The sequence below is a fragment of the Pteropus medius genome, unplaced genomic scaffold (genome assembly GCF_902729225.1).
Source record: "Pteropus medius unplaced genomic scaffold, Ma_sr-lr_union100, whole genome shotgun sequence".
NCBI classification, from domain to species: Eukaryota; Metazoa; Chordata; class Mammalia; order Chiroptera; family Pteropodidae; genus Pteropus; species Pteropus medius.
Genome location: NW_024348533.1, coordinates 2,038,033 through 2,058,133, shown reverse-complemented (window position 1 = coordinate 2,058,133; position 20,101 = coordinate 2,038,033). Strand labels below are relative to the sequence as shown.

Here is a 20,101-nt window from a genome sequence, read left to right as displayed (position 1 = left end):
TTACTTGTGAGTTGTCATGGCCAATTGAGTTCTATATGCCTATAAAAAGACTCAATCTGATTCTGCTGGCTGTATCATGTCCTGGAGTCCCAATTCTATGCTGCTAATACTAAAACCTAAATTTAATTTTAATCTGATTCAAACGGTACTGTCGCTATTCCTGCCTACTTTCTGTAAAGGTAGAGACATAGGAAGTGGAATCTGGGGGGAAAAAGTGTGGGGTAGAATGGAGTATATGGTAAGCAAAACTCTAGCAAAGGTTGTAAGAATGCTGTGTCCACACCTCACTTATTTCCTTGGTGTGCCTTGGCCATACCTTTTGAATCTCTTTGTGTCTAGTTGGAAGATGATAGCAGAATGCACTAATGAGAAATCACTTAGCTATGAGGCTAACATTTGCTCATATTCCTCTCTTGAGACTGGTCTTCTAGTTCTCTTTCTACTCAAAGAAGATTCAGAGGAAAGGCTACAGGGGTCCAATGAAAAAAGTGTATCATCACCGCCCCCGCCGCCGACACACACACACACATATTTTCCATCTTGAACAATATTTTTATAGCCATTTCCAAGTGATGACCGCTCATTTCTTTTATAGGACCCAATTTACCTTTTTCAATTAGTTCACATAATTTTATTTGGATTTTGCTTTCTGTCTGTTCCTAGAGCTCCAGTTGGCTTCAAACGGCAAATAATTGCACCTTTTGTATTGGTATGGCAATGTTATCTTCTTTGTTCCTCACTAAATTTTATGACACTCCAGTTCTAGAATTAACTTACTGAGACAGTGTTTCTTTGGCACAATAATACAAAGTGATTGGAGCCCTATAACAATGTATTGTCCTGATGTTTGTTTTTGTAGAAATGAAAAATATACTCCAAACTTGTTAGAGATACTAATTTGTTATGAGATACAAATTAGAATCTAAAATGTCTGAATGATTTAAATTCTATTTGTCTCGGAAGATTCATCACTGTTATTCCCTTCTAATAGCAGCACGTGCAAAAAAAAAAAAGGTTAAGCATCTGGATTCCTAGAATGCAAAAGGTATGAAACCGAAAGCATAGAGACAATAATATACTTATAAACATGTCAGAGTTTCAACAATGCAGATTTGAGGACAACCACTCTCATGTCATCTCAAACAGAGTCAGTGTTCCATCAGGAGCAAGACATCCTAACTTTTGATTATCCCTCCTAAAGAAATTGTTGTGCTATTTCCAGGAGAAGAAAAGAATAAAGGGATGAAGGAATTTCCTTAGACCACTGTTCTCAAATGTTTTGTTCCTGGGACCCCTTTAGAGTCTTAAAAATTTTGTATGAGAAATTAAAAATCAGAAAAACATTAAATATAATTTATTAACTCATATAGAAATAACGAACTTATTATATAGTAACATGAATAAATAAGAACGTAAGTATATTTTCCAAAACAAAGAAAAAAAATTGTGGAGTGTACTACCAGTGCTAATATTTTTATGTAATATGTTTATGTAATCCATAAAATCTGACTTTCAAGACTATTGAAAGACGTGTCATTATTAGCTCACTATTGATGCGGCAGTCTTAAAATAAATTATAAATTGTACCTGCCTCACTCACTCAAGATACTATGATTATGGGTTCAGCGGTGTAGTGTCTAATCTCTCTTGCTTCGTAGTAAAATATCCTGAAACTTAATAAAAATAGGCATAACAAAAAAAGATCTAATCTCTCCTCTTATGCTTATTCTGTAATGATAGTATAGTTATTAATATATCTATTATTTATAATACATCATAAATAGTGCCTCTCTATTTCTAAAAGCTTGCCTGGGTGTTTCACTTATGTCAAAATGACTGTCTTTGGAGTCTGGGGGAATGGAAGAACTGGAAGTTTTAATTTTGAATGGTCACCTCTTGACCCTTTCATAGGTGACAGCAGGAGTCTCATTCTCTTCTTCTTAAAGTGCATTGATGGTTTGGACATGTGGACTCTCTCATAGTCAGATAAATCTATAAGAAACAAAAATTGAATGTGTGCTGATCTTAAACAAACAATATATTTTCGAATCTTTTTATTATAGAGAATTTCAAATCTGCCCAAGGATAATCACCCAGGCTCAATAGTCTTCAGTACCTGGGCCATCAGGCCCCACCCACATTGCCATTCACTTAGAATCATCCTCAATCCCTTATTACTTGAATTCAGACATCATTATCAATTGATCTATAAACATTTTGGTATATATTTCTGAAAAATAAAGACTTTTTTAGGACTATTTTTTTAACATAGTCATAGTACTATTATTATACCTATAAAAGAAATTAATAATTCCTTAGTAGCATCAAATATCCAGGTGGTGTAAAAAAATAACTACATTTTCATGTTGATTAACTAAAGTAGATGAGTGTTGGCTTCTAAAATGGACATAGTCTTATAATGTGCTCTAAATAATTACCTTTTCATGTTTCAGTATATGAACTTCTATCATCCCCTCAAGTGCTTATGTCTGAGGAAATAAATATATAAGTAAGTGGTTATCTTATTATGTCTCTATGATTACAATCTTCCAGCAATGTCTAAAACATTTTATAACACAATCTGTCTCTTAGAAACAAACCGAATTACATTATGATTATTAACCACTAGATGCCACAGTTGCTTCACGCAAATGAAATCAACTCAGCCTTGATTTGTCAAGAAAAAATAACATTCTAAACATCACAGTAAAATACTGAATCAAAGTGTTAGTACTAGCCTAAACTTGCTTACCCCTGGTAACAGAAGCATATGCTGAACCACATATTTAAATATTTTTCTAACTTTCATAATTGATCAACTATGACATCCTCCCTTTTAAACTCGTTTGTACCTTTTTCGGTAATTTTTAAAGTTATTGCTAATTCTTTCCAGTCAGTTCAAACACTCAAGTCTGCTGAATGGCTCTAAGTGTGTCAGACTTGGTTTTGGGGTGGTGACATTAATGTCATCCCTAAGCCGGGGACACAACCCCTACAAGAGCCTCTGCCTCAATGTGAATCCAGATGATTCCTATGTTCTAACAGCTTCAGCTCAGAGAAGGTGGCTAAGGATTCATGTAGTCAAATATGGACATGTTTGAAGTTGGTAAAGGATTTAGAGAGGACAGGGGATCAACTTTTTCACTTTTTTCTGGAAGCATAATTTTTAGAAGTTTTTGTTTTATTGTTTTTTTGTTTTTCAAAATCTACTAAAGTGCTTTGTAGAGATTTTATCAGATGATTCAAAAGGATAACTACTGAAACATTCTTGTTTAGATAAGACATTTTTAGCCAGTGATATTAGAATTACCTACATTTCTGCCTTCTCTCTTCTAGTATACAAATCTGGCTATATTTTAGTATGCATTTATTATGTTTTTTTCAATGATAAGAGTTTCCATACATATTTGTCCCTTTATACCCCTCTTATTCAAATAATTTTTTTCTTAAAATTTTCCTAGAATGTATCACTTTATTCTTTCTTTCTTTCTTTCTTTTTTTTTTTTTAAAAACTTAGTCCTTGGTAGAAATTTCCCAGAAAATTACCTACCCTAAAATTCATGTATCTTCAAAATTAAAGTGAGTATGAGAAATACTCACTTTGGGAAATACCAAATAAATAGCTAGGGAAATCTCAATAAATATAAAATTAAACCGACAGAGAAAACTTTCCCAATGCTTCTACTTATTACAAATGAAAAAGTGAAGGCACTGTATGGGAAGAAGAAGAAAAAGGTAATGTTTTAAATGTGTTCCCTGATTACATTCTTGTCCTCATCTAGTTTTTTCTTCCTATAAGAGCTAGAGTGGTCTTTATAAAACAAAAACCATATCACCGCTCTACTCAACACCTTCACTGTCACTCAGAATAAAAGCCAAAATCTTTGTAAATGTCTTCAAAGTTTAAAATATGCAGTGTCCAATATAAGACACTAGTTACATATGTCTATGCAACATTTGAAAAGTCGTTAGTCTGAACTAAGGTGTGCTTAAATGTAAATTACACATGGGTTTGGAAAACTTAGTACCAATAAAAAGAATGTAAATTTTCTCATTAATGATTTTATATTGACTACCTGTTGGAATGGTGAGATTTTGGATATATTGAGTTGAATAAAATATATTAGTAAACTCCATCTTTTTCAAAATGTGTCTACAAGAAAAAATTTAAATTACATGTCTTGCATTTATGGCTCACCTTGTAATTCTAGTAGACAGCACTGGCCTAAATGATCAGTAAGTCATCAGCTCCCTCCCATTTCCAACCCACATGGGCCTCTTTGCTGGTCCTCAATATACTTTGTCTATCTCAGGCCTTTGTGTTGGCTTTTCTCTCTGCTTGTAAAGTCTTCCTTCAGACATCCTCTTGGTTACTTTCCTCATTTATCTTCTGTTCTCTGCAAAAATTATCAGAAAGAACCTCTCTGAGCAATTAATTTAAGATGACCTCTAACACATGTATATACCTACTATCTCTATTTTTTCAAAACATAACCCAGCATCATATATATATATATATATATATATATACACACACACACATATACATATCTATGTGCGTGCATGTGTGTGTGTGTGTGTGTGTGTGTGTGTGTGCGTGTGTGTAATCTCTCCTTAGTAAAATATAACCACCATAAAGTCAAGGGCTTTGTCTGTTTTGTTTACTGCTGTTTCTCCAGAAAACCGCCTGGCTTATGGTAGATAATAAATAAGTATGTTACATAAATGAAAGGATGGAATATCACAAAAATAAGTAAGGTGATATCTAAGAGATTTTATTATAAAGGAAGGGGTTGGACAATGAGAAGAACTAACATTTCCTGAGTGCCTATAATGATCTAGACACTGCACCAAACACATATAGTATCTTAATAAATACTCACAAAAATGTATTTACAGAATAGAAATCTAAGGCTCAGATAATTTAAATAACTTTCTCAAGGTCACTTAGCCAATATAGAACATCATTCCAATACTTTTCATTTTATTTCCATGTCTCCAAGTGCCTCCCTGACTCCCAGATGAAATTAGATGGTCGTTTAAATACTGCTTCAGAGTATGCACTCTACATTTTTCCTTCATATCATTTGTCACCACTGTAATTCATTATTTTTCACTGCACTGTAAACTTCATGGCAGTTGACAATGAATATTCACATTTCCATGTCCAGAGCCCTCCACCTTTTCTAATGCTTAATCTCTAACACATATTTATTGAATAAAAAAATGAATGAAGTTAATTTTTTCCCAAAATGCGATAATAGTTGATGAGTGGGTTATTTGTACCCAATGAGAATGAATGATTTTGTATAGGGACTACATGAATGGTGCCCATTAGAATAAAGCCCAGCAGGATATTGCAGGGACGAGCATGCTGGTGTGTAGGTAGACTATTTGTTCTTCACAATTTATCATAGGTAATGGGACCAGTGATTATGGATTTCCTCTGACTGTGTGCTGTCAGACATAGCAGTCCCTTGCTGTATGGGGCTATTTAAATCAAAATTAATTAAAATTGAATAAAATTGAAAATTTATTTCTTCAATCACACTAGCTACATTTCAAGCACTCAAATCATGTGTGGCTAGCGGTTCCCTTATTGGACAGAACACATAAAGAAAATTTCAATTAAGGGAAAGTTCTATTGAACAGCACTATTTTAGAAAGTTTAAAATGTCCTTGGCAAGATGTATTTTTAAATCGGAAGAGGCCTGTGTATTTGATTAGTTTTGTATTCTAACTAAAATTAAACGTTGAGAAAAAGCTCAATAATCTGTACCCTCAAGGGTCTGGGCAAGACCTAGAGATGGAAAATGAGCTTCATTGTCCACAGACGAACCATTTAGTCAGATGTACTCATGCACAGCCAGTGACTGGTGTGGAAAGAACCACGCCTCCAGCAGGCTTACTGTTGGATGGAGCCTTATGTCTAATGCCATTCAATACCATCCTTTTGCGTTTGATGTACAAAACAGAAGACTGAAACTTGAAGACGAGAGGGCTTGGGGATGCCAAATGCACCTCAGACTATCGTTAGATTCTCAGCTTCTAGAGAGAAAGTTGTTAAATGCCTCCTTCTTCAAAATGTCATATACCCCCAGGTAATCTCTTCATAATGTAACATTCAATGATTTTAGCCAATACAATTTAACTTTTTTTTTTTTAGTTAACTGGAGATTTTACCTCCCTAATTGGAGAGGTAAAACATTTCCGGTCATTGCCTTAGAAAATAAAATGGTTTATAGACAAGAATAAAAATTATATTTTCTATTTTGTTTTCTGATTACCTTCATTTATGCGGGGGCGGGGGGGGCGGGGAACGGGGGAAGGAGGGGAATTTTCTTAGTTTGAATCTTCTCGGTATTGGCCCTAAAATTTGTTCACATTTCTCCTGTCCTACTGAGTCAGTGTTCCACCAAGTTCATGGTTCTTTCTAGAGGAGACCAGTGGACGAGTTGAAGAGGGGAGCAGCAGGCAGCTCATTTCCGAACTCAACAGGTAGGGAACAGGGAATTTTTATGTTCTTTGGGGGTTGAGCCCCCACTCACCATAATCTCCCCCAGCCTTTCAGGGTAGGTATGTCCAATCCCTCCGAGATTCTCTCAGGGGAGACGCCGAGTGACAATGGTGGAGAGGTGGTGAAGGACGCAGGTAGGGACTGGGGAGTGAGGCTCGAGGAAAGGTGCTAAGACGGAACAGATGCTTTCCTGAGCTGTGAGCGGGACACCGAGTGGCGAGAGAAGACGCGGAGCAGCACCCGGACGGGACCGACAGCACGGAGGGGAGCGCGGGCTGGCCTGGGCGGGGCGGGTGGGGAAGGGTCACCCCGGGACGAAACCGGCTGTGGACTCCGGCGAGCCGCGGGCGCCCGCCGGGGGTTCGGGACCCGAGCTCTGCGGATGAGGTCAGTAGAGCCGACGCGCCGGGAGGAGGGCAGTGGAGCCCCTGGACGCGGGCGCCGCGAGGCTGGCGGAGGGGCGGGACGGGACGGGAAATGGGATCGAGAGCGAGGGCAGCGGGAGGAGGGACGAGGGGGCGTCGGCGCTGGGAGCCGGAGGCGGCCGGACAGGGATCGTTTCCTTCCGGAGGGGAGGCCGACTCCGGACCCAGGCACGGACGGGGGCCGTCCAAGGGCGGGGGCCGGGGAAATACCGCGACGCGCGCTCGCCCCGGCTGGCAGCAGCGGTGCCTGTGGCTCCTCCTCCGGGCCCGTCCCGAGCCCCGCGGCGGGGGGAGCGGGAGGCGGGGAGCGAGGGCGGGGGCTCGGAAAGGAGCGAGGAGGGAGGGACCAGGCGCGCCTGTGACAGGGTGGCAGCCGAGGAGCGGACGCGTTGCCGCCGCCGCCGCCGCCGCCGCTCCTCCTCCTCCTCCTGCAGCTCCTCTTGCTGCCGCCGCCGGGAGAAGTTTCACTCCCGACCCTCGCCTGGAAGCCCAACCCAGAGCGGAGCGGGGAGCGCGGCCGGCGGCTGCAGCCCGCAGCGGGCTGGGCGCGGGGAGCGCTGCGAGCCCGAGCCCGCGTCGGCGCCTGGGCGGCGGGCAGCGGCTGGGGCTGGGGGCGCTGGGGCGGAGGAGGGGCGGCTGTGAGGCGGCAGATCCGCGCGCAGCGCCGCGGCCGCTCTGTTAGCGTCGGCGCCGGGGCAGCCGCGATGGCCGTGCGCTCCCGCCGCCCGTGGATGAGCGTGGCATTGGGGCTGGTGCTGGGCTTCACCGCCGCGTCCTGGCTCATCGCCCCCAGAGTGGCCGAGCTGAGCGAGAGGAAGAGACGCGGCTCCAGCCTCTGCTCCTACTACGGCCGCTTGGCCGCTGGCCCCGGCGCGCATCAGCCGCTCCCTCAGCCCCGGCCGCGGTTGGAGCAGTCGCCGCCCCCTGCGCTCCAGCAGCTCCAGGGGCCGCAACTGCCTGAGGCAGCGGCTGGGGCGACCAGTTTTCGGAGCAGCCCCTGGCAGCAGCCACCTCCGCTGCAGCAGCGGCGGCGAGGACGAGAGCCCGAAGGCACGACGGGGCTCCCCGGCGCCCCCGTGGCCGAGGGGGAACCTGAGGAGGAGGACGGGGGCGCGGCTGGGCAGCGGAGAGGCGGCCGGCCGGGGAGTAGCCACAACGGCAGCGGGGACGGGGGCGCCGCCGCCCCGAGCTCCCGACCCCGGGATTTCCTGTACGTGGGGGTGATGACCGCGCAGAAGTACCTGGGCAGCCGCGCGCTGGCGGCCCAGCGGACCTGGGCGCGCTTCATTCCCGGCCGCGTGGAGTTCTTTTCCAGCCAGCAGTCACCCAACGCCGGGCTTGGCCAGCCCCCGCCACCCCTGCCTGTCATCGAGCTGCCGGGGGTGGACGACTCCTACCCTCCCCAGAAAAAGTCTTTCATGATGATCAAGTACATGCACGACCACTACCTGGACAAGTATGAGTGGTTCATGCGCGCAGACGACGATGTCTACATCAAAGGTGACCTCCCAGCGCCGGCTGTCCCACCTGCCCGCCTCCTTTCCCAGCCCCAACCCCTGCCCAGCTCCTCTGCTTCTCTGCCGGCACGTGCTCCGGGCTCCTGCAGCCCCCAGCCTGCCGTCCCCACCCCTCGCCTCCGCCCACCGTTGCTGGTCCGCTCCTCCTCCCCTCCTGCGGCTTGGGCCCTCCTCACACCTGCCCGGCTTTATCCGCTTTCCTCACACTTGCTGTCCTCGTTTCCGCACAGTGCGTGGCCCGTACTCGTTACCGTGTTGGGAAGGTGAGAACAGGGACCTTAGGGTTCAACAAAAGGCTAGTCCCACTCTGCTCTGAAAGCCTGGAGTGGTGGCAGGTTCCCAAATCGGCTCAGAGGGGCGTGTCCTCAGTGGAGGAAGGGGGGACCTAGGACATGGGCGAGTGCCAGACTGGAGATCCATGTTCTTGCTTTGTTCCCCTACCCTTTTGTTTTCACTGGATCTAGCGCAATTTCGGGACCGGGGAGATTGAGGAACCGTCTTCGTTGCCCCAGACCTTTCCCTGTGCGTTCCCTTCCCTTTCTCACGACCCGCCACGCGCTGGGAGTCCTTGAGGACCCCCACCGCTCCGCGCGCAGCTCCTTCCAGCACCTACAGTGCAGCACCAAGCCGCCCCCACCTCGCGCCACACCTCAGTAAAACCCCCAGGCGATGGGTGTATTGTCAGGACTGCTGGTGGGGAAGAAAGGGACGTGCCCGCGAATCATCCAGACCCCGGGAGCTCCAGACTGTGCCAGCACATACTAGCATGGATCCTTTCCAGTCCATTTTGGTGGCTGCGGCGATAAGCAGAGGCTGGAAGTCCCCCAAACCACGCGCAGCCCACAGCCTGAGAAAACTTTGTCAGTCTTTTAAAGAGGCGCGGTCCTTCGCCCTGGGTGTGGGTGGTTCTGGCCAGCGATTTCTAAACTCAGAGGAGAGAAGTTTCCTAGCGCAGGAGTCAATCTTTCCAACCCAGCTTATTGCGGAGATGGAGAGGGACGCAGGGCTGTAGGAACGAGGTCTCCCTGGGCTTCCCACGTTTCCTAGCTTCTTGGTCAGTGGGGGCAGCCCTTAGTTTCTGCCTCTCGACTTGTATGTAGCCTCGTCGCTTTCTCCTGATCCAGGTGGTAGTACTTTTCACAGGACTCAAGGAAAAAAAAAAAACCAAAACCTTTTCACTTAATGCTTTGAAAGATTGCCCTTCAGAACATTGAAATGCCAGTCTTTCCATTTCTATTAAGAATAAAATGTATTTTGTATTAAGAACACAATAGTCAGCTGAAATTCATTGAGATCCAAGGGGCGTGGCATAGGATCAAGATAATGACTGCAGATACCGTGCTCATCAAAAGTGATAGTAAAGATGCTGACTGAGAATATAAAGGTGACTACTTATTCCAATGTATCATTTTGTAGAATATGAAATGCTTTTGAACCGTGTTGGCCACAGAATATAATTTTTAAATTGTTTTTCCTGATGAACTTAAAAACTATAAGTAAACCAATTATATCCTGTAATTTTTAACAATTTTTTCCCAAAAGGATGCTTTCCAAAGAAGGCTGATAAAAATTTTATTGTGATTTAATTAATAAACTATAAATTACTATTTTTTAAATAATTCAAGATGCAGAGAAGTTTTTCTTCTTTGCAACTGTGTAAGACTTATGGGAAGTTTACAAGCAATATCGAAAGTCCTGTCTCTTTGTTCATATAAATAAATGATTATGGAATTAGGAAAAGGGGTGATTGTTGCCTTTCTCTTCGTAGGTGACAAGTTAGAAGAGTTTCTTAGATCACTGAATAGCAGCAAGCCCCTTTACCTGGGCCAGACTGGCCTGGGGAACATTGAAGAACTGGGAAAGCTGGGGCTGGAGCCTGGGGAGAACTTCTGTATGGGAGGACCTGGCATGATCTTCAGTCGAGAGGTTCTCAGGAGGATGGTGCCGCACATTGGTGAATGCCTCCGAGAAATGTACACGACGCATGAGGACGTGGAAGTAGGAAGATGTGTTCGACGTTTTGGTGGGACGCAGTGTGTCTGGTCTTATGAGGTAAGACTTGACAGTGTTCACATATTACAGGTGCATGCCAGTTTACAGTCTAGGGTAGTGATTCTGTTTATTCTTTCTGTATCTTTGTCTTCGCTCGAAAATGAGAGCAGCAACTGTTTATGGGCACAGAGTGATTGCGGGACATACCTTATTAGAGCTAAGGCCTAGCAGAGGTTTTCTTATTAGCATGACCACCTTAACTTTAATCAGCAGCCTATACATATGGCCCTATCTCTGAAAAATACTGTCCCCTTTTATTTGCTTTATTGGTGTTTATATACATGTGTACCCATTTCCTGTCACTAACAAGAGGACTAATTTTATTCTATTCTTGGGCTGTGGTTTTCAGCATTTGGTACTTGTTATTTTTTGTTGTTGTTTTGGTTAGGCATGTAATTGCATCTCTGTTTTCAGATAGTTAAAATCTGAAGTTTCTTTGAAGACTTTCATGTGGAAATTTAATGTTTTTTAACGTGTTTTTTTTTAATCATAGGAAAAGTTGATTCATATCATGTATGAAAGATTTATTCACAAAATTTTAAAAGAAATGAATTACCTGGAAAAACAGAAATAGTTTTGAAGATGTTAAGTGACTGCTTGGTATTTTGACTGGTTTCCTAAAAGTTGTTTATGTCTGCCCTATTCCATTTTTTCTGAACAGTAATGATTATTTAAATAATCTGAGTTAGGAATTGCAGTGATTAATTTTATGAAATACTCTGAGATATTTTTCCTTCAGAAATTGTTTTTGAAATGAAATGCAATTTTATTTAAAATAGTTTTCCTGAAAAGGTAATCTTAGTGAAAATTGACTTAACGGTTAAATGGTGTATTAAAAGTTTTAGTATAGTTTGGTTTTCAAGTGGTTGGACTTTAATATATTTTAGCTACCCAGTACACATCTTTGTAAATTATAAATTAACTCATTTACTTATTTTTTCAAATTTTCATGTCCTTTAATATAGAAGAAATATTTTATGAAAGTATGTTCTCTGTGATGTCTTCATACCTCAAGATTCTGCAGTTCTATTCATTTTTCTTTTAGAAATATAATCCCACTTTTGTTAATTTTGCTTTCTTTTTCTACTTTGTGGTATTTACAATTTTGGGAAATAATTCTTATATTTATTACAGAAAGTAAAAATTATTTGATTACTAGTTATTCAGAATAGGCACTATGCAAATTTAAGATAATTACATATCTTACTCCCTTTGATAAGAAAAAGTGATTTTTTATAAAACTATCTTGCAACTACGTTTTAGAATAAAAATGTACACAAGCACATTATTGTTTAAAAATAGGTAATTTAGAATAAACTCAATGAAAAAGATTTACCTTTTTTCATTTAACATAAAACTAACTGGAAAGCAAAAAATAATCTAATACAGAAAACACATCCAGTTGCTTTGTTTACATAAAGATATTATTTTGCAGACTCTTACTCTATATGAATAAGAAAAAAATTATCCATATTCTAAAATAAAGATGGAAAATAATTGTTTTATTTGCTACCTTGTTGCCTTAACATCACATACAAAGTTATAACAAACCTTTTCTTTAAATGTCCCTCCCATTAAGTTTTCATTGATTTTGCTACAAAGATGCAATCCTCACATAGCAGTCTACCTATTCATGTTCTAAGAGAGTAAAACATGCTCAAGTGACCTTCATGCTCAAGAACTAATTTAACATTTTATTTGTAATATAGGCATTTGTTCTGGTTCATCTGAAGGAGAATTATCATAGATGTGTACCCTCTCTGTTAGAGTAAGTGGAATCTTAGATCTTTTCATTAACTGACATAAAATACGAGACAAAAGGGACTCCAAGTCTTGCAGGATAGAACTTCACGATCATTATATTTTCATTAACTTTTCACAATACATTTGAGTTTTAGACTGACACTTGTTCATCACTGACTTCAGAATCTGTGTGAAAAAGATTTCTACATTTTCCTAGTAATAGAAAATAAGTATTGTTTTCTAAAGGAATACTATTTCATAATGTTGACTTAATGTTTTGCTAAGAAATTACATTGAATTTATTTTGTTTTGGAATTTCGGTCTTTAAAGGAACTATTTAAACAATATCTATTTTAGAGGAGGCATTGATTTAATCCTAATACAAAGTCTCAACATCTTATTTAAAAGAATGATGGAAAATTTAATTACTAAGGAATATAATAAACAGCATCTGTTAATAAATTTAGTAAAGATAAATATACAATTAAATTGTATCTAAGCATTTTAATATTAGGGTGTGTTCTGGGTTTCACCAGACACCTGAGTAGGCCAAGTGGGGCACGGCCAGACTACGGCTTTCCTGTTTGGATTTTAGGTTAGCTGAAATGTGAATCTATGCTAGTGTTCACGTTATATGGAAAAATTTATTCCACTCTGGGTTGGCATCCTGCTTAAAGGTGAGATTTCACATCTGGTCATAGAATACGTTATGAAATTGATCAGTAATTTCATTTTCACATTTCTTTTAAAAGATCCATCTGAGACAGAACTTTCTTAAAAATTTGAATTTCATTTATCTGTGTCTTGCATGGATTTCAGAGTTTTGTTTGGCTTTTCCTCCTAATGAAAATTCTTACAGAGTTAGGAGCACCATTATGGACACATGTTCACGATTTTTGAGTTTGAATAGATGAGACAATAATGACGGAATGGTATCTTTTAAAAATGATGAACAAACTTTCAGATCTTATAGGAGGAGAATTGGACAAAATTATTAAAATACACAGACTGTGTAGCTTTTCTTGAATATAAATTATATTTTTTATAAAACAAATCTTCTAGTATTCTTTACTGCTCAGTTGAAATCTACTTTTTCTGTGTTTTGAGAGAATGAGAATGAGAGAGAGAATGAATATAAACTTGAATTTGGGTTTGAGTCACCACTCTACTACCTATTAGTTTCACTGTCTTGGAAGTTACTTCTCTGAACCTTGTTTAATTCAACCAGAAGTGGAGATTAAAACAGTGTCTATCTCATAGATTTTGGAGAAGATTAAGTGAAATGGGGAAACTATCTATGTAAAGCCCTTAATATAATGTCTGACACATGGTTAATTGTTAATAGATGTTATCCATTATCTGTACGAATCCTAGATTAGTTGCCAGAACTATAGCCCCTTTTTCTGTTTCTCTAGAATTTTCAGTAGGAAAGTAAGTCAGTAGTATCCCATTCTGCAGTCAACTCATACAACCATCCAGAAATGTGTCTCTCAAGGCAGCTGAAACCTCAGGGTTTTCAGGAAACAATGCACACATAGCTTCAGTTCTTCCTCATGGTGGGATCTGGTGGTCCAGGAATATATGTCTTGCCAGTTAGCCTCTTGCTCTGTTTCCTTTTCCATCATCTCCACCCACTTTTCCATTTTTCTTCTATCTTTAATGATAAATAAATTGTAAACGCATGTTGATATGCACTGCTTTTCATCAGGATCTCCGTGAATTAATATGCTCATAACAGGCCAAGCCTGATATTCCAGGAGATGACAGGATGTGCACCCAGATCACACTTAGGGCCTAGGAATGGCTTGACCTCTTCCAAATAAAGAGGCCTTTGGCTTCTGGTGGGAGCCTCAGACAGACTGCTTCTCTGTGCCCCAGACCACTGAGGGAAGTCAGAATCAAGATTCTCCCTTCTCTGCCTTGACAGAGAAACATCTAGTTTTCAAGGACATGTGGCAGATGTTAATAACCAGCGGACTTAATGGATTGCTGTTTTACTCATTTAAACCTCAAATTCTATCAGTAAGGATTACTAATAGGCATGTTCATGAAAAATTATTCTGTTCACTCCATGTTAGAATTTATGGCATCTACTCTTGGCTAAGTTCATATTTTTGATTGAGCTCTGTCTTGGCTACTGTTTTCCTAGTTATCTGAGCTGCAATCTGGCAGCTTGGGAGGCTGCATATGACTCCTAAACATTGTTTGACACATGGAGTGTTTTAAAGTTTTTTGTTTTTGTTTTTTGATACCGTTAGCAGAGGCAGGCAGTCTTGGTCACCTTCATATACTGTTACTATCCACCAGGCTCTCCTTGCATTTTGGTTTAATGTTTATTTTAATCTCATGCATGTTTAATTCTCCTTGCACGTTTATTTTATTTTAATTGGCCCAGGAAGGCATAAGAGTCTTGATATTTTGAACTAGATAATCCACATGTTGTAAATTTCATTAAAATATTCTCTAGAAAATGAAGTAATTTTCCAGTGAGAATGAGATGTGTATTTTAAATACTTTAATTTCCAGAAGAATTATTTTTTTAAAACTTGGCTGTTAGAATTGTGTATTATATAATTTAGTTATACTTTATTTGTTATAGGTATGTTTTTACTAAATGACTAGAAAATCCCCACTGTTAAAAAAATGTTTATATAATTTATTGTCAGCCTGTGTCTTAGCAGAATTAGAAGTTCTGTTTTTCTGTTTTTTTGTTTTAGTAAGATCGCTTATATTCAAGCTTTTAAATAATTTTAGTTTCAATGATTCTTCTCCCTGTGAGGGAATTTTGCATTTCGTCTAAGGGTCATTTTCAGAATGATTTGAATTTATCTTCACAATATTTACAGTTAAATAGAGCCAAAGAATACATATCTTTATTTCATCTGATTAAATGTTTCAAAGAAAACATAGTTTTGTGTTGATAAAAATATATCTCTCTGTGGGTTTAAAAAGCCATTTCTTATGACTAAATATATTTTTATTAGATCCCTTAAAGAGTTAAGTTCACGCCAGAATGTCTTATGTCTAGTCTTGGCCCCCGAAAGGCTATAAACACCCTAGAAAATTCCATTACTTCACAAAAGGATATGTTCTGGAAGTGTTTCCCTGGGCTTGTAATACCAGAGAGCTACACCGTAAAAACTACACATAAGTTCTTCATAACATAACCATTAAGGTTAAAATATCTGTGTCATTCTTATAGGGCTATTGCGTATGCTTCTTAGCTTCCTCTATTACTTTTGGGCCTCCCTCTTCTGTAATGTTAATTTTACTGTATCATGAATATGGTTTATGCCCCAAAGGTATATTAATATCTATGGAAAAGTATAACTCTGGAATTTCAATCTAAAATTCAGTCTTTCAAAAATCTTTTCTTGGTTCTGGTTCAGTCATTTTAGTTTTTAACTTCACTAAAGACAGTAAGCTTCTCACACCTACTTTCCCACGCCCATTCCACTTGTCAGATGAAATCACCATGCTTTGATTTTTTTTTGAAATTTCTTTTCTGCCATATTTTCTTCATTGTATAAAATAAAATTGCATTCCAAATTGAAAGAGGGATGTGGTATGGTTTTTCCATATTTTGTAGTCTTAGCTAGTTCATTTTCGCTGTTGACTGATGCCTTATCACCTGAATCATGACAATGTATGCTTTCCAAGAAGGCGATTTCCAACAGTTGTGAAAATGTTAAGTTTGGACGATGTTTCCATGCAACTTGAAATACACTCTATGATAACATAAATACTCACGTTAGTTAAAACAAAAACAAAAACAAAAACAAAAAAACACTTTTCCTCTTTCATTAAGCATAAGTGCTCTAATTTCCTGAAAAAGTTCCAAGTCAAATTTCTACTTCCAGTTTTTTTGCCTTGGTCTTCCAAAAGCTGTTTTGAGAAACGTTTATTTCAATCTCTTTTCTACCTAGTGAATTAGTACTCAAGAAAGAGATAGAAATGTGTTCTATGATGTAATTATACTGCATTTTATTTTGATTATAGCATGCTGGGCTTTTTTGCACAAAGGTAAAACTTTTAATAAGGTATTTGAGCTAAATGTAAACTATTAAAAATAATCAGTGTCCTAAGTCATGAGACATAATTTGATATTGATGAACAACAGGAGAACCTAAGTGAACTGAAAAATTGAGGGCTTGCAGTTCTTCAGAATTCTAATGTTCTCTTCATTTACTGTCCTATTAAACAATAGTCTACTTAAGTCGGAGCCCTCTGGACCTGAGACTGAGTTTTATCTTTTTCCTTTAGCCTTAGCTGTGGTTGTGAGGTGTGCAGGGGGAGCTGGGTTGCTTTACTCAGCCCATTCCAAAGAGGGAATCAGTTTGAGTCATGACATAACATTTAATGTCACCCTGTCTCACAAAGATGTTGGACATTTGTAGTACAATAAGTATGTTACAAGTTTCTAAGTTAACTGAATCAAAATAACATTCTTAAAATTTCAGTAGGCACTGTTGGGGAATGAACTAATGAATGAAATGGATTTCTTAATTTTGCGTGATTTTAAAATCTTTATTCACCATTTATAATTTTGAAAGCTGTGTCCCTCATTCTTCACAGTCATTACTATCTGAACTTTTCATTATCCCTTTCAGTTTCATTGATTTTTATTGTAGATTAGTTTATTTATAGAGTACTGGTACCTTGAAAAGAGATGGATTAAAGAAATATATATACGAATAAAAGTAATGTACAATAAAATAAAATTAAAATGTGAAGAAATAAGGGAACAAAGAAACATATGTTGGGCTCATCTTTTCCTGGCATTAAGAGGACCCTAACTCATTGTGATACTGAGGCCTGAGAGAAATCTTCCCCATGAGGCAGACAGGGCTCTGAGAGATCACATGCTCAGCACCACTTCTGCGATAAGTGGAATAGCATGATTTGTGTGCACGTTTCTTGTAAGTGCCCTCAGTATAAACCAAGACTGTAACATAGAAAGGGAATTCTGCGGGAGGAATTCTCCTTGGAGCCAATGAAGTTACATGGTCAAGTGCACCCTTGTTTGGTACCTTGCTTGATTTTATTTTAAAATTTATGATACTCTTCAGAGAGCCCTCCATGGATATTACTTCTCACTTGAACGATTTATATTAGGTTGGCCAATGGGAAGTTTGAGTTATGCATATTCTCTGGTGAGAACCCAGAGTACAGCTACTGTGTCATTGGCTAAGAGTAGATCTATGATTGTGCTTTGTTGATCAAGAGGAGGGTAGTGACACCAGCTGCAAATGGAAGAATTGAACCAGATCAAAGGCCAGACAGCCATCCCACCTGAGGAGCAGAGTCAGGCTCAAGGGAATTCCTTTGCCTAGAGTTAACGATAACCTAGTTATTGAGCTGATTATTACAGAAATATCTGATTAAAACAGAAATGTCTGTTTTCATAAACTTAATAATCATACTTATCATATAAGTAGTAGTATATAAGTATTATATGAATCATAAACAATCATAATTACATATTAAATTTATTATATAAATATATATTTAATTTGAGGTGAAATTTGCATGTACAAATTAAAATATTGAAAGATCAACATTTTAATGAAAAAATTTTAATAATGTAATATATTATACAGAAATAAATTTTATATGAAATAAGTACATTTAACATACATGATGAGTAGGTTAAAATATGAGAGAAATATAGTGTTAAATTGAAAATATTTTTCCTTAGAATTGTCATCTTAGATCTTATGTAGTCAGCAGATTTCATTTGCTCAAGTATATTTACTGAGCATTTTCTATCAGCAGTGAACATACACAGACCTCACAGACCTTCCTTGTCCTCATGTAGCTCACTGGGAGGAAGAGTCAGGCTTCTAACCCATCTCTTGCTTACACGACTAATATAGAATTAGGTTTCCTGTCTCCTGTCTTTCTTAGTTCTTCTTTTTCATTATAAGTCATGAAGGCTGCAGTTGGATCCAACAGTGGTACCTGTTTCAGAACTAGTATCAAGTGATCCTTATTTCAATTTCTTAAGTGAGCAACTTCCTCTTTGTTTGTATTACTATTTTTCCAAAGAGGAGAAAAATAAAGACATGTTTAGTAATTTTATTGCATATTAATATAGTCTGTGCCTGTTGTATAGCACAGGTCATTAGGATTCTTGAAAAATTGAGATGGGAACTAGACTACCTGGCTTCAAATCTCAGCTCTGCCATTTGCTAGTTATATGGCTTTGGACAAGCGATTTTTCTCTTTGCCTTGGTTACCTCATCTATCAAATGAATATAATAACAGTACTTAACCTCACAGGACTCTTATGAAGATTAAATGAGTCAATGTATATAGTAGCACTCAGAATAATATCTGGCAGTGCTAAGCATTCTGTAAATTTTAGCTATTTTTGCAGATGCAGAATGGCATAAAATAGTGCCATTGTACAGAACCATTGTGAGGAATAAAAAGGTCATTGTATCAGTAGCTCTTACATGACACATAATAATTCCTATATAACTGTTAACTGTTATTAATATTTGCAGTTAACAATGTTCATATTCTTTTTTCCCTCAATGGGAAAGATATAACATGGATTGGAGAGTTTATTGCAATTGCTTTTTGAAAGATAGGATTTGCTGTGGTAGGGAAGGTGATGATTCAGTGGTTCTCTATCCTGACTGCACCATGGAATCCCTGGGAATCTTTGAAAAATTCTGGTGCTGGAAACCATCCCTGACCCATTATATCAGAATCTCTCATAGATGAGTTCGGTAGCATGGGTAGCATTTAAAACTTCCCACGTTAGTGATTCTAACATGGCTCCAGGGTTTAGACCACTGGATTAATTCTTTTATTAATTTTCTGTTTTCTAATATTCAGTTTATTTTTTAACCATTTTTTTTAAAAATTACTTTTTTGTTTTATTTTCCATTTGGGAAAATCATAAGAATGTAATCAGCACTTCTGTATTTCTTTCTACATCTGTAGCTCATCTGTTCCAAAGAGCTAGTCACTGGATTTAAAGACAGAATGTAAAGCCATCACTCATAACTGTAGTATGTTTTCTCATGGTCTGGTTTTTCATGTATTTTCGTCTTCATATATCACTCCTTTTTTTAAGAAAAATTCAAGATGGATTTTTAAACTTTCTTAGAAAAAATATATTGTTTATTGATGTGAAGCTCAAGGCTTTATAACTTTTTATTTATTATATTTGAGTAGTTAATAGAGTTCTTAAAATACAGGCATACCGTGGTTTTTTTTGTTTTGTTTTTTTTTTGTTTTGTTTTGTTTTTTTCACTTTGCTTTATTGTGCTTCATAAATGTTAGGTTCTTTACAAATCACAGACAAGGCACTCCACCAGCTAAAAGATTATAACTTGCTTTATTATGGTGGTCTAGGACCAAATGCCCAGTATTTCCAGTATGTGCCTGTAGAGGAAGGATGTTTTCATTGACTTGATTGCTTTAAAGTTGACTTACTGAACTGGAACTCAAAAAGAAAAGAGAGTGATCTGTTTGATGATTGCAGAAACCATAACTTATTTAAAAACTTTAAATAGGTAACTGATTTTAACTAGTCACTCTCAACAAATACTTCCATGCTCACTGCTATAGCTAACCGCTACAGTGGAGGGAAGTACAGGATACACAGGAGTGTAAGGGAAGAAATCTCTAAAGAAAACAGGAAAATGCAGTGCTTTCTCCAGACTAAGAGTAAAGCATCGGGATGTTGCAAGGTGAGTGGAGATACATGGGAAAGCAAAGGTGCGAGAATGGCATGATAGCGAATTGTGTTTGGTACAAGCCTGTCTGGTGGCAGGAGAAATGAGGTGCAAAAGCTGGTGGTAAAACTTGATTATGAAATGCCTTGTATATTA

The 20,101-nt window shown here is 39.0% G+C and overlaps 1 protein-coding gene and 1 long non-coding RNA gene across 2 annotated transcripts in view; one reads left to right on the top strand and one right to left on the bottom strand.

Moving 5' to 3' along the window:
* Positions 1-1,856: 1,856 nt before the first annotated feature.
* Positions 1,857-6,707, bottom strand: LOC120616534 (uncharacterized). Its single transcript, XR_005656616.1, has 4 exons — positions 6,549-6,707; positions 4,199-4,397; positions 2,439-2,489; positions 1,857-1,992 (listed from the first exon to the last, which is right to left on the bottom strand). It is a non-coding gene; the product is annotated as an uncharacterized LOC120616534 (long non-coding RNA).
* An 832-nt stretch (positions 6,708-7,539) lies between these two features.
* CHSY3 (chondroitin sulfate synthase 3) overlaps positions 7,540-20,101 on the top strand; it is a 221,962-nt gene continuing 209,400 nt past the window's right edge. Inside the window, exons 1-2 of the mRNA XM_039880003.1 lie at positions 7,540-8,442; positions 10,228-10,511. Of these exons, the coding sequence (XP_039735937.1) occupies positions 7,647-8,442; positions 10,228-10,511 (1,080 nt within the window). The 5' untranslated portion in view covers positions 7,540-7,646. The remainder of the gene's footprint in view (positions 8,443-10,227; positions 10,512-20,101) is intronic.